General features: G+C 47.4%; 1 protein-coding gene across 1 annotated transcript in view; it reads right to left on the reverse strand.

Moving 5' to 3' along the window:
* The window catches only part of LOC104161761 (glutamate receptor ionotropic, kainate 4), a 136369-nt gene extending 124402 nt beyond the window's left edge, over positions 1-11967 (reverse strand). The window contains exon 1 of the mRNA XM_009700297.1: positions 11886-11967. Within this exon, the coding sequence (XP_009698599.1) occupies positions 11886-11967 (82 nt within the window). The remainder of the gene's footprint in view (positions 1-11885) is intronic.
* Positions 11968-15609: the final 3642 nt, after the last annotated feature.

The raw sequence follows: 15609 nt of genomic DNA on the forward strand, positions 1-15609 counted from the left end.
CAGCAAGAGTTTGTTCCCTTGCAGCTGTCCCTTCCAGTGCTCAAGGAGAGGTCTGACTACATTTACCCCAGGAAGCATGAAGTGCTGCAAGCCCTGCACTAGAAATGCTCCCCAGGGACACGTGGTACCCAGAACAGTTATCACCTAACCAGAAGAAGTGGCCTCCTATTCTGCCAGCAAAAGAGAAAAGCTACCCAAGAAACTTGAACAAAGATCAAACCACTTACGAAGCAGCAACCAAGAACCTTGTGAAAGAGCAAAGCACTCATGGGCAAACTATTACCTCCCCTTTACTCTTGTGGCTCCATTCTGGAGGATGATGGCACAGCTGGTCCTTCCCCTTCATCACATGCACGTATCCCTGTAGACTAAGCTTTTCCTTCAGGAATCCCTGCAGCAGATTAAAACTCAGTTTATTAAATAAGGCAGTATTCTAACAAGGGTAATCCATAGATAATTTCACTCATTCAAACCCTATTTTATCTCAACCAAGTAGACTTATTTCCATTTAACAATCTTAATTCTTTTAGCACTTTCTGGCTCCCAAATTGGCTTCGACAGTAGAATTGACATTCAGCCATCATTTTCACATAAAGTTCCATTTAGTCTCTCCAAACCCCTACAGCGTCTGGAGGTGCAAGAGGAATTCATTAGCGGTGTCTTTGGGAAAATGAGCCATCCCTCCCTGCAGCCTTCTTACATTCACAGTCCTCATTTGGCAGGGGTCGAGTCAGAGCGGGCAATCGCTGGGCTAAGCTGCTCCTTCGCTGCAGATCCCCCCTGTTGCTTCCTTCTAACTGCATGCTCAAGTCCACCTCTGGCCTGACACATGAGCATCTGCTTTCTTTGCTTCTCTGCCCACTGAGCTTAGCATTTTATTTTGATCCATGGGCCACAGAGCTCCCTCATTCCCCCAAGCCCTACGAGCACCAGGTCTGCATGTCCCTCCCCGCAGGGAGGTCTCTGCCAGCCCCGAGAGCCCTGTGGTCCATGCCCTGCTGCTGCTCCAGGTTACCACTCTCAGGCATAACCAGCCATGGTTATGAGCACCCATCTCCACGCATCTCCCGGCTCTTCCTCATTTCAGGAGCTCTCCTCCAGGCAGGATCTTTGTCTTCTGCTTCTCAGGCCTCCCACACTCATCTCCCCTCCAGAGATAACACCCCAAACAAGGGCTCTGGGGAACGATGCTACCCTAATGTGACACCATCATCTTGGATGGCTTTCCCAGCAACAAACAAAATGCAGGCTGAGGGCACCCATTCATCCTGCCCGCTCACAGCTATTTTAGGTATGGATTGTGCCCTGGGTGTTGCTGCCTTCTCTCCCACATGGACTCTGCTTCCCCTGCCCATCAGCGCAGCCTGTGCTCTGTGCAAAGCTTTGTGCTTTTCATAGCCGACATCCTACAGAAAAGCAAAATTCATTCTTTCAAGTTCTTCGATTCTTCCCCTTTTCCTCAGCATCTTTTCAGCAATCTCAGTCAGTAGCTTCCATCTCATCTTGGTGAGGTCTTCATGAAGGAGAAAAGGAGCAAGAGGAGCACAAAGCCAGGAGCAAGGCTTTGTGGGGAAGGGCAGGACCTACCCCTCACAGAGGCTGGACCTCTGCGTAGGGCCCAGCAGATCCCAGCCAGGATCTGTCTCACCTGTTTTGTCAGTGGGTTGTTGTCTACTCCTGGGATTGGAACTTTTTCAAATGCTATAGGTTCAAAACAGCTGAATATCAAGAGCTAGAGCTTCTGAATCCAAGCCAGGACAATTTGGGCTTTCATTTTTACAGGGATATGTTTATCTTGAACTGAGCCACAAGCAATTAGCTGCAGAGGGGCACTTGAGATAAGTGCCCCTTTCAGGTCAAAAGCACCTTTTCTGGGAAAGTTGCCCAAAAGCCCTGCAGTGCCTGATGCTAGCAAGAGGGCTTCAACACCTCACTGAGCTGAGTGCTGCACACATTGCATCCAGGAGAGCTGGCCCCTGAGCTTGCAGTCCACCCATCTGCAGAACAAGGACAAGTGAACTTGCCAAGAGTTACACAGCAGGAGAACAAGGAATAAAACTCTCAGCACAAGGCATACTGCTTCAAACAGAAAGAAATTGTACCTTATACTCACAGTGTGAGGATCTCAGCTCTGCTCCAACAGACTGTTACAAGCTGGAGCTGCCTTGCTGTCTTCCTCCTCCCATCTGTCATCCTTCAGCTTGCCTTCTCAGAAAGGTTATAATAGCTCACAGGTAAAAACTTCGGCTTTATCTCAACTCACCTTTAGAAACTTGGGTCACTACCTTAATCTGCGAGGCTATCCTCCACCTCACTTCCTGAAAATAACGTTCAAATCACATCATAGTCACTACAGATATGCATCTCCCTAAAAGCAAGCAACCATGTTCTTCAGCCATGTATCCACAGGTGCCCCATCCTCAGCAGTCCGCAGTTATAACTGCTCCCTGCCCTCTTACACCAGCGGCTGCTGCCTGACAGAGGGCTTGCTTCCCCTGCGAGCTTATTCAAATTTTGTACCTCAACCCAGCTCCTGTCCACATGAAAAAAAATCTCCCGTTCAGTTCAGATGGTTCTTTAAATCCAAGTTAATTGGTCCATGGGGAGGAACAAATTTGAAGCTTGAAGTATTGCTGACGCTGGCACTAAGTTTTCAGGTGATCTGAGCTGCCAAGGCAGCTGCTCTCCATCAATCAAGCACTGCTTTGCAGTGTGAATGGCACTCACTCCAGCAAGGGTCTGCTAAGGATATTTAATTCAGGCTTATTCTGCAGTGAAGTCAAGCTCACCACAGAGTGTGTGAAATCCATCCTTCCCCAAGTGCCCACATGGGTAGCCAAGGGCAAGAGGCTGGGCAGCAGTAATCTGTAACGCAGACTAATGCACAAGCCGGTCTCAACACCGCACCGGAGCTTTCTGCAGAAATTCCAGCTTTACTGAGTTTGGCTCAGAGTTGGAATTATTTTTGGCAGCTGTTTAGGCAGGGAACCAAGCATCTTTCATTCATGTAATTGACTTTCTTATTCATATATATATATGAAAAAATAATGAAAGAAATTACACAGTAGCTCTTGCTATGACTAGCTTTCACTCTATGAAACAAAAAGGCCTGTATTAAAAATGGCTCAGCAGCTAAATACACAAAGTGCTGCCCAGGGGCAGTAACAGTATTTAGGTATAAAATCAGTTATATAGCTCTCAGATCCTGATCCTTGGCTCCGGAAGAATCTTCAATGTTCAGGAGCAAAAGTAAAAAAATCAGACTTCTGAAGCAGAAGTCCATACATGCACCTGTCTATGTCTGCCCTGTCACTCCCCCTGCCACTGTACAGGACTGTGCCCGTAAGAAAGATATATATGACCTTTCCAGTGACCAGTCCCTCTGTCCCTGGCTCCTCTCCTTAAAGCAAAATTTCCTCTTCCCGCTGAATTAGCGCCTGCTTCGAACGCAGTCACCTTCCAGATCCACAAAGCAGTAGAGCACAGGGCAGCAGCTGGCTGCTGTGCCCAGGCGCACCGCAGCTTTACCCGTGCTGGTGAGCAAATAACCTCCGTTACACAAGCAAATGAAAAAATAGAGCTCTATGATGATTTGCTCCTTGAGCAACGTGGCTTTCTTCCATAACTACCAGCTGAGTTTCCCATCCAGATGCTCTGCACACACAGATCTATACCTATATAATATGTATGTGGATATATAACGAATCAAAACAAAGCTTAAGGACTCTTGGGATGTACAACACAGCCTGCCTCTCAGACATTAATGCACAGGAACAGATCAGTTAAAATAGCTCTGCCACAGAGGTGCAAAACAAAGAGATGGTCTGTCTCGCTGAATCCACACCTCTCCTCACTCCATGCCCGGTAGCATTGATCTAAGATATAAATCTGCTTATTATTTATTATTCATATTATTATAGTGCTGGATTCCTTAGCTGTAGACCAGGAGCTCATTATGTTTTATGTGGCAAAACCACTGCCTGCAGAGACACGCACCCCTCCCGCACCCATCTCCCCGGCGAGGTAAGGGGCACTGCCGGCCCCGGGAGGGGGGCAGCCTCCCGGGCACTGGGCTGCCTGGCACATGCCACGGGCACCTTTCTCCTCCAGAGCCAGTCACAGCAGGGCAGGTCACCCCACTTTGCATCAAGCCTCTCTTTCTTCCATGAAGGCTCCCTGAAGCACGCGGCTCAGTTGATTTTAAGCCAAATGCATTCAACCCTGATCACATGCAACTCACACAGAAACATCTATGGTGGAGGAAACCATCAATCCCATCCTCTTTGGTATCCAGTCCTCAGTCAGTACGCCGAATAGGCCCCTCACTGTTTAAAATCAAAGCAAATTGAAGTGGGGATGCAGGATGTCTACATCCCTCAAGTACCGCTCAAGGACCTGCTTGCAGCTCAACACAGATTCCCACTCACTTTCTCCCAGGGCTCCTCGCTCAGAAGCACTTGCTTTCCTCCGCAGTTTTCACTCGTGCTTCGATGGTGCTAATGAGCTTCCTGCCTCTGCAGGCAGAGAAGTCAATGAGCACATCCCCAGGAAAACTTGCATCCGCAGAGCCAGTGGGAACAGCGTGCAAAACCCTGCCAGCACATGATGACCACCCAGCAACCACGTTCTCCTCAGATACCAACATCGGCACACGTGCAGGGAGCCTGAATGCTCTGCCCTAGCATCCAACATCAAAAGCATTCAAGAAAACCATTTTTCACTCGATCATTTCAGAGAAGGATGAGTTAGATAAGAGACCGCAGCAGTCACCAGCAGTGTGCAGCCCCTCTTTGAACAGCTTCAGTTGCCTTTTCCTGAAAAAACAGCTCCTTTTATCCTGGAAGTAGCCTCCATGGATCACTTGCCTTTACAAGACCGCTCAGGACAGGGAAGGTACGGCTAGGAGATGGGGCGCTGTTAGCCACTCTTCCTAGTGCTGTAACACAGCAGTACCTGGGGAGAACTGCAAAGAATCAAAGGGCAAGTCTAGACAAGGCATTGCTGAAGGAACCCGGCATCTATACGGGTGACTTTTTTAAAAATAAAGATTTAAGCACAGAAGTCAGAAAACATAAATAAAATATTACTTTCCTAGAAGAATAGTGAGAACAAAATTAAAAGAGCAAATAGTTAACAAATGACTACTGTATTTTTCTCTACCTCTTGCCATTCTTCAGCAGCAAATGACAAATAACTATGAATCTACTTCACGTTAATGAACTTCACTGGGCCTTTTTAATATTGGGGGAAATATTAATATTGTTTCAGCCAGACAAATTTACTATGTCATGCATCAACAAAGATGTGGATACCTCTCCTCCTCCCCCTGCACAGTTCTCCATTTCTTTAGATTCTCAAAGTCTACGAAAGTCCTGAATGAAATGTGAAAGCCTTTTAAAAAAAAAAAAAAAAAAAAAAAAGCAAAAAAAAAAAAAAAAGAGGCAATATAGTCCAAACCCGAGATACAAGTGCTGAGACGAGCCAGTGAGGCATGAATCAGGTAAGTGACGGAACTGAAACGCAGGCACCCAGTAGCACTTCCCAGCTCCAAGGGCTGGGTGTGCCGGTGAGATACATCCCAGAGCAGGTCTCCAGGAGATAGGCAACCACTGTGTCGGCTTGAGGGGAGCCATGGAGCAGCCCTGGGCAAGCCTCTAGCTTAGGTTCCTAGGGACTAGGACCCCAACATACACATGGGAAGCAACCACCCGCATTTAACATCAGCCTAGCTGCAGCCCACGCCTGCTTCTGTCACCAGGGACACGGATGTCACGGAGTCACGGGTGTCACGGGGACAGCCCTCCGTTCATGCCTTATTTCTCCAGGTGCAACTTGGTAAACATTTTGCAAATAGTTAACTCCTCTGCTGTTCCTCGCGCCCAAAAGGTACCCCTCGACTGACCTCGTAGAGCAGCTGCACCCTCCTCCCACCCCACTCCTCAAGCCAGGCTGGCATTACCACAGTCCAAACACGACGGGACTTGAAAGCGTACGTGTCCAACAAGTGCTGCTGCCCCTCAGGCGTGCAGGTACATCCTCGGTCACGGGGGCCCCACAGCTTGCAATGGCTTCTCTTTAAGGATTATTTTTAATCCTTTAAGAACAGTTAGGTCCACACACAGAGAAGTCAGCTAATCACACGTCTCAGTGACCTGCTTTGTTTCCAGCTCAGTTCTTCCCCTCCGATCTGCTGCCTTCTGGCAAGGAGCCATCAGCTGTGCCCCCTCCTGCACCGGCAGTACCTTACGCCTCTGCTCCCACTGCTGCTGGGACAGCTGGCCAGAGGGAGAGTCACCTAACCCCTACCAGAAGCTTTGTTTTCTTAAACACTAATCGTAATTACAAGCAGAAAGGTTTTCCAGCAACAGCACCACCATGTGAGACTTGGAGATTGTTTCCCTGCTTTAAGCTGATCGCAGCAGTCTTGCCGAGTTCAAAGCCAGGGTAAGGCCATTTCTCTGCTGGGGAACAGCACATTGGTGGACAGCAGTTTCTTGCAGTTGCATTGGTATCATCCACAAAGGCCTTGGATATGCCAGAAAAGAGCACTGCACAAAGAAAGGAATTTGTGCTTTGTCTGTCTGCGTTAAATGCACTCCTCCACTTCCACGCAGGCGAGAGAAGTGGAGTTTCAAGCCACGTCAGCCAGCTGCAATTGGGATATGGGGGTACTGGGGCTGGCACAAGCCAACCTGCCACAAAGCCACAGCTCTCCTCACCTGCCAGAAAGGGCACAGTCATATTTCTCCCCATCTCAGACTGCACCCCTGGGAGGAAGCGTTTGTACCTGCCCACAGGGGCTGACATCGATGTTTTTCTCTTACAGCATCCAGGGGACTGACTGCACCTTCATCATCAGCGGCACTATCACCCTTTAAAATGTTAATGTTAAATAACATGCTGCCTTGTGAGATCTTCTCTGCAGTGCCTTTAGGAGAATTATGTATATCCTCTGGGAGCTGGGGAAGCTGAACTAAATGGTCCACAATTCTCTTCATTGCCATTATCGTTCATTTTTGCCTTACACATTTTCCACGATCAGTGCTTCTCCCTTGCTTCAGCTCTCCAGCTCAGACACATCAATCTACAAACTGCACTGGACAGGGCAGAAGCACACCGTGAAGCTATGGGGCCTTTAGCTCACTAAACAAGTGGCTTAGTATCATAAGCACCTTGGAAGGGTAATTACGCAGGGACGAAAGGCCGCACAAACGATGCTCTGCTACGCAGGTCTGTGACAGGGTGATAGGTAGGAAATAGAGGGGCACTGTACAATCACAACAATGCAGAAAAAGCTGGAGGCATGTCACCAATCTGCCTCTTCTCACCTACTTCAGCATGCACAGCTGAATGCCAGTGCTTTCCCACAACTCCACGTGCTCTGGGGGGTCCCAAGAACATTTTCTTAAAATTATAGTTCCACGATCAGAGCAGATGTAGGAGATTCACAGCCCTTTAGGTATTCCAGATTTTTTGAAACATGCCTAGAAACAAGGACAAATGTCCCAGGCTGGTACTTCTAGTGACGCCCCATCATCAGTTTGGATTCATGGAAACTTTGGCCACGATGAAACTCTACCAGAAGCAGTGGGACAGCAGTGCAGATCACTTCAATTATCAGCTGAGCAAGTGGTGGATGCATGTTCGCTTGGCATGGGGTAGAAGAACACCAAGTTTCACCAAAAAAAATACCCTTAATGCTAGAGCCACATCTTGCCTTTTGTAAAGTTTCCAAAGTTGGAAGGTAGAAGGAAGGAAGGGATTTGGACAGACAGAGGCAATTACAGAAAAGAGCACTTTAAAGAGCTGCAGGGTTGAAGCAGACTTTGCAATGAGTTTGTCAGTAGATCGTATGTCAGTGCTATCGAGCCTACTGCTAGTTAGGGCAATGCCATGTATAAACTACAACTTTGGCTTGTATACGAATTTTAAAAAAAGAATACCAATTTAGGGCCCCGACGGTCTGCTCTATAAGACAAGGTAAATAACTCAGTAAGTAACTCAAGTAAATTTCCTGACACTTTATTGAGCATGAGTGAGCAAACAAAAAACAATACCAGAATTACTTCTACAGCCAGTATATGCTGCAGGAAACCAGAGCTAGGGGAGATGCTGGCCCAGAGCTCACTGCACCAGCCATCCTCCTTGCCTGCCACTGGGACAGGCAGCAGGGAGCTGACGTCTTTCGTGCTTTTGGTGTGGTCGGATGCAAGACAGCATGTGCAAGGGCACACGTTAGACAAGCACCAACTATTGGGTTTTGCTCCCAGGACATTTTGGTAGACATACATTGGCTCTTTCAAGGGCTACAGGATGTCTCGAGGCAATTCCATACATACCTCCTGGAGCTCTTGAAAACTTCTGAGAACATGCCGATTCCTGCCTGCTTCTTCATACCCTTATCACAAACAACTTTTGAGCATCTATGGAGATAATACTTCCCCAAGACAGACCAGGTGAGCTGATTGATAAACAAAAGACACTGTTAGTAAAAAGACACTATTTTGGATAAAGCATGTGGGTCAGTGTTTTTCTCCACAAAGGTCTCCAAAACAAGGTGAACTAGGAGACTTTCTCCAGGATGGGATCAGAAGGGAACACACAGAGTTTAAGGCTGAAGAAAAAGGCTGAAAAAAAGGTTTGCACCAATGTTTTTTTCCTGTGTATCAAGGAGAGAAATAGAGCATACGATAGTCTACAGATTGTTCCTTTGCATGCCAAAGTCACAGGGAAGGTCACCCTGTAGCCTATATTCTGCTCATTTTTTTTGCATAGATGATGCCTCTAAAGCTCACTGCAATGCAACACTCATTGTTGGTCCCATCCAGGCTAGCAAAAATTCCTGTCACTGTGTGCTGAAAGATTAAGCAATCTGCTGCCTAGAAACTCCACCGATAAATATCAGGGCCAAGATCCACCCAAATCCCCAAGCAAGCAGGAGCAGGGAAGCTCAGTGCTTAGTTTAAAAGCCAAGCCAAGCGCCCCTGACTCACCACCAGCATGCCTCCTTCTACCCTGGAAGCCAAGCGCAGCAGGCAATCATCTCTTCTACCAACTTGGTGAAGAACCCAGACAGGACATTGCCTATGTTCACTTCACATTACTAATCATATAACTGTGCATTTGAGTGGTCCACTACCAGATGGCTTTCAGAATAATTTTAAATGTTAGCTTGCATTTTCTTTGAATATTTAAATGTTCATGCTGGTCTGTTTTCCTTTTCTATACAGTGCATTGATTTATGTTGCTAGATACCGTATCTCCCTGTCTTGCCAAAAGCATGCATTTGGGAATGATTTTAGGGCTGCTAGTAATATTTTTTCTCTCCTTTTATTTTCTACTTTATTTTTATTAACTTTTTTGCTGGATATATTGTTAAAATAAAACCGTGTCTTGAAGAAACAAAATCAAAACCCCAAACCCCTCTTCAGCTCTTTGCCCATCTGCTTCAGACACCATTTTCAGAGAAGTTAGCTCTGTAACCATAAGCAAAGCAAAAGCAGTAAATATATGTACTAACATACCTACCTGAGTTTCCCCTCCCTCAGTAAATTCTTGCTTTAGGCTCACGTGTGGAAATTAGCCAGGTCCAAGGTCAGGACTGCTGGTGTCCCATTTTCAGGAGGAGACTGGAGACAGCTGTGACTTGACTGCAGAGTCTCTGGCCACTTTTACATTTAACACTATCTGGCACAGAAGTCACAATCTCCACTGCCTTTTAGAAGGACTGGCGAAGTTGCTTCCCATTCCCTCAACAACATTACTCCTTCTTTGAAATCTTGACTTCTATATTGCCTTTGCAACATTCTAATACAAGCTCTTCAGCCCTAGGAGGATTCAACAGACACATTAGCACTGCCTTGCCCTCTGCAGGCTACGGAAATCCAGCATCTCCATCCTGGACTAGGCAACGATGGTGTAAGTTTTAAGAGCAACTGTGTCTGGAGCAGCTCCGTTATTTTTGCAAAGGAAAGTCAAAAGCAAAGAATTCCTAAATGCATGAGGATTTTAAAACTGGAGAGCTCGGTCCAAGGGAGCATGACCATTGCTAGGTAGCTCTGCACAGCAGCCTAACCACCAGCACTGCAGCCCTCGACCCCTGCAGGCACACGATGCTAAGGAGAAGATACTTCTGTTTAACCAGCACGCACTCAGCTGTTCACCACCACGCAGCTCTGCGAAGCGCAGAGGCATACTGTTGGGTACTGTATGATATGGTGGGACCAGGACATGTGAACCACGCCTGTGTTCAAGTGTGTGAGTAATTTCTGTCATGGATATGCCTTCAGGGACCAGTAGTGTGTCAAGATCTCCTTCACACGGCAGCAGATACCAGGTACAGAAGACAAAATCGGTATTTGGACAGATGGAGGGAGACAGATTTTCCGCCACCACCGCAGTTGCTCATGTGTCCCCTGAACACACAGACAGCCTGGCTGCTTCTTGCCTGCCCTCAGGGATCAGCACCTCACAGCAGCCACCATCAGCTCCATTTGGGGAACCCTGTGCATGCACCAAGCTGAGACTTGGAAGGCAGCAGCTAATCCCACCTGGTAGCTGCCCCCAGAGCAGTGCAGCACAGATTTTCACTTCCAGTCCTCAGCCAGAAACACAAAAGCACAGTCCCACCTCTCTCAAACACCCTCTCATTTCACTCTGGGTTGTGCTGTGGAGGTGGGCAACCACGCCAGCTCCCAGACTGGTTTGCAGCCCAGTGCTGCTACGCGTGCTGCCAGGGGAGCTCCCCTTCCCCTCACACTCCCAAGCACCCACAGTACTTTCCCCACAGAAGGAGACAGCTGGGACACAAGGCATAATGAAGGATCTATCACCTTCAGTATCCTGATAACATACTGTCCATCCCCAACCCCGTCTGCTAGCTCAAGTGGAGGATCCGCTGATCAACATGAAATGCAGTCTGCAGAGCTGAGACTATGCAGCATGAGTGCTCCACATGAATCACAGGTGCTGGGGATATAAAACACCCAGCCACCCTTCCTAGACTCCTGCCAGCACAGACCCTCCCTTGCTATATTTCTGAGCTGCTCCGTGCTCGACTAGCAGAGGGGAGAAGTAATTTTACTTCAAGTGTCACCTGTGAAAGTTGCAAATGGGGACAGGAATAGATTAGCTTCTTATCTGCAACAAATAGTTCATAAAACCAGCTAGCAGCTCCAGAGACAACAGTCAGGAAAAGCAGTTTCCTTTCTAAACAACAGAGTAAAGTGTCAATACTACGAAGTAAGTTTCATTACAAGGTTTCTGGATACATTTCTTTTCCCTAATCTGCACAAGCAGCAAGCGAAGATGATGGTGCCTCTTCCTGAACACTTTTTAATAAAGCCCAAAGGAGATCGAATGCATAGGACTTTCTTACAAAATGGAGTTATTAATGCTCCTGTGGCACCGCTTAACTAGATTCAGATTGGGCTCAAACACTCCTTGCTCATCAATGTTGGGACAAGTCAATTTGTAACGGAAAACTACTTCTGTTTGTGTGGAGCTTCGGAGAACATCAAGGTGGGTAGGGCGTGGGAGGGGGCAAGTTTCATTCCTCAGTGCCTCTTTGAGGAGTGGCTTTCACTTCAAATTTATACAGAAAGAGATTCCCATCAGGTAACATTACCAACATAAAAATCAATGCAAATACGTACACTCACCATAAACTGCATTTCATTTACAAGACGAAGGAGAGAACATTTCCAAAATGCAGGTGGGATACTGTACCTCAGCTCCACCTGAACGGGGAGCACACCACCAAGGCAGAGAGGCCAGCGACCACAGGCAAGGCTTGGTTTCCCTTGTCCGAGCATTTCTACACAGAGTGGCCCAAAGAACGAGTGGAAGGATGGTTAAACACAGGGCAGAGCAAGCTTTGTACTCACCGATCCTCAGGGAATGGGGGCTGGCAGCAATCTTCATCAGCCACAGCAGAAGGAGCACCAGAGGCGCCAAGACACGGGGCATCTTCTATAAATCCTCATGGAGCCCTTTGGTGGTCTGGGCATGACATAACTCTGCAGAGAGAGAACACGCGGCACCGTGAGCACCTCTGCTCTCGAACCAGCGACTCAGCAGGATGACACTGCTTCGAGCTTGCCAAGCACTCAGGACAAAGAGTCTATTTACCAAAGGAGGAGGAGGAGGAAGCTATTTACAGACGATGAATTATTCAGGAATTGGAGTCAAACTGGGCAAAGAGCTTCTAACAAAAAATAGAAAAGAAACACAAGGAAAAGACCAAATATTTCATCTTGGCATTTTTAGCATTTCCACAAAAACAAGGGGAAATCAGTATTGAGTCACATTTTTAATTTCTCTCCCCACCCCACCTCCCCTTTGTGTTTTTTTTTTTTGCTTTTTTTTCCCACTCAAAGCAGCCTGCAACTTAAAATATAATACTGACTTCTGGTTTTAGGATAGGACAAAACATTTTCATACCAAAACATCATTTGAGTGATGCAAGTCGAAGACAGAGTCACTTTGACCACCAAACTAGAAATCAATTCTTTGTACTGCTCCTGCCCCAATGACAGTCACCACCTCCTGTCCTCCCTTTCAGGCACAAGCAGATTCAGGACAAGACCAAGAGTGGGACCATTTTTTTTCTCCTCTTACAAGGTAACACCACAGCACTGGTTGTCCCACAGCAAACTTCCACAGCACAGTTAAACAAATTTTTAACAAATATCATTTTAAACAGCTGCGTAGAGGGTAGATTTTACTTTATAGGAGAAATGGTTGTCCCTCAAGTTGATAAAATTATCTCCACAGGCAGCAATGTCCTTAAATGCTGACTTTGAGTATTTCATCTGTTACCTTATCTCTCCCTTCTCCAATTTTCTGGCAAACATTCTCACACTATTCCATTTGTCTAATTCTTGGGCCAAATATTGAAGTCCTGACACAGGCAAAGTCTTTAATCTGCCTTTGAAGTTGCCAGGAGTTTTGTTCGAGAAAGGTGTAGTTTTTTACTTGCAATTTTTCAATTCACCTATTTTTAGATTACATTTAGACTTCCTCCATCTCATCTCAGGGCTCCCCAGAGGGGCTACCCCCTTTTTACAGACAGAGAAGGGAGGCAGAAGAAATATTGAGATGTGGCCATAGAAACGAAGGCAACGCAGGGGCCGAGCAGGGAGCCCCTGCACATCTCCACTCCCTGGGGCTTGACCTCTGTCTGGATCACGTCTCCCTTGGGAACCTCCCACAAGCTGCCCTGCCTTCTGCGTCCCAGTTCTCTTGGTTCGATAAAATTGAGGGATCCCATGCTCAAATGTCAATTGGACATTTGAAGAGCATCCTGATTTCAGAAGCTGTGTGCTCAACACATTTTTAAAAAGCAGAAGCTGCCAAAAACAACCTGGAAATCATTAGCCGCCTCTGAGAAGGGCAATGACAATTTTCTCTTTCTTTTAGTGGGAGTTACAGAGTAATGCCTACGGAGGAAAAGCCCTAAAAGGTTAAGCGCATGGTAAATTGGTTACTTGGAAGTGTTGGCAGCAGCAGAGACAGATTGTGGAGCAACATATCATTTGAGCACTTTGAAGCAGTTATTTCAAAACTTTCCAAGTTATTGACAAAACAGCAGGATCATGTCAAATTTACTCAGACCAGTGTTACTGCCCAGGCTGCAGAACCAGCGCTCGCAGCGCTGAAGTCACACACAGGCACACACATACATCCCCTCTCAACCCTTCCCCGCAGAGCCAGAGAAGGAGCCAGTGGGACCTCAAGAGGAGCTTGAGGTCTGCACCCCGAGGAGCTGCACCATGCTCAGGATCAGGTCCAAAGCTGCTCCCCAAGACTCACAGTCTTGTTTTCCTCCTTTAGGTCCGACCTCTTGCACCACTAACCCTAGGCATGCTTCCTGAGCAGCCTTTGCCAGCCAGTGGCAATTAACAACTACATCTCAACTAGCAAAGCATCTGATATAAGACCTCGGCTGCGTTTTGCATTCTTTCTCCTCCGCTGGCCCCTCCTGCCTGGCCAAGTCTAGAAGAGAATATTAGAGCCATTGCAGGGAGAGAGGCAGAGAAAGGCTCCAAATGCATCTTGAGACACAACTGAGAAAACCGACAATTGCTCGTCCCTGCTGTTTCCCCACCACAGCCCTGCTGCAGCCTGCCGGTTGCTGACAGCTCACCTCTTTGCTCAAAAGAGCAACTGATCAAAAGGTGTTTGTACCAGAAACCAGCAGAAACCTTGGCACCTTGTACCACACCATCATCTTTAGCAGGGTGCCTGCATCCCCCAGCCCACTCCCCCTTCTCGCCCCTTCCCTTTGCACTGCCTGTGCCTGCGGCACTCACCAAGGAGGGCACAGGGAACAGCAGCACATGGGGTTCGGCTTAGTCCCAGGGAAGGATGGGGTAAACACTCAGAATTGTCAGTATTTCTCACACAAAATGAGAAGGAATAAAAGCAACCACACATAGAGGTCAGAGATGCAAAAAGAGCCAGGCCTGAGAAGATATCGGTGCTAAAAGCTGGTTTCCTTGCCACAGTGCTGAGGTCGTTCCTCCGGTGGGGACAGAGAGCGATGGCTACGCTCCCCACTAGCCTCCTCCTCCACCAGCATGCACTTCTCCATAACGTTGGCCATATCTATCTCATATCATCTGCCAAGGAGTTTTAAGATCATGTCCTTGTGCAGATAAATACAACGATCCCACCTGCAGCAAACACTTTGTGTCTACATCTAAAAGGCAGTCACTGTGAGAGAAAAGCAGGGCAGCAGCCTAACTATGCCTCTGGAGCAGGGCAAGGAAAGGCAGATAAAACCCACAGTTTCCAGCCAAAGCAGTGGAGGAAAATGCCTGCCCATTTGAGGAGGATGCTGGAGTTAACACCCCTGTAATTCTCTGCCAAAGCACGATGGGATCACCCATGCTAAATGGGTGGCTCTCATTTTAGACTCTGCAAAGACAAACTGCACAAGGGTAACCACTCCAGGCAAGCTATGAAAAGCCAAGGTCTGGGAAAAGGTCCCATGACTTTCAGCTCCGAATGACAGACCTCAAGGCCACCTCTCGTGTTTGCAGCCTGATTTGGTGAAGAGGCGAATTATGAGATTCCTAGAGAAGCAGCTGCCTTTGCATCACCAGCTTAGAGTTAATAGCAAAGCTAAATAATAAATACAGGGCTCCCGCTGTGCTGTGCTACATGAACGGCAGGGTTGTAATTACCTAGAACATGGAGCACAGAGGGATGCTGTGTTCACCTAACGCATTACCTATTGCTAAGAACGGCTTCCCAGTACTTTGATTTTTGAGCATAAACCCAGGGAACAGCTGTCAGCAATAGAAATACACCTTGGGGTTTGCCAAACACCAGAACTACACAGGCTTCTATGACCTGCACCCGTAGACCATCTGGTTGATGGAGGTTCTTGCAAAATACCCAGGGAGCGCAACCCAAGGACACTTCCCCGCCAGCACACCTGTGCCACCGAGCAGTGGGAACAGACACTGGAATTCAAGACTTAGGGTGAGAGGAAAAGCAGAGGAAGGATTTTTTTTCCTAGCCTAACATCAAGGTTTCTCCTCTCAAAGGAACAAACAGGTCCTGGTGGGATGGGGAGGAGAATCAGAAAAAGGTAAAACCTGT

The sequence above is a fragment of the Cariama cristata genome, unplaced genomic scaffold (genome assembly GCF_000690535.1).
Source record: "Cariama cristata isolate BGI_N322 unplaced genomic scaffold, ASM69053v1 scaffold3945, whole genome shotgun sequence".
Lineage (NCBI taxonomy): Eukaryota > Metazoa > Chordata > Aves > Cariamiformes > Cariamidae > Cariama > Cariama cristata.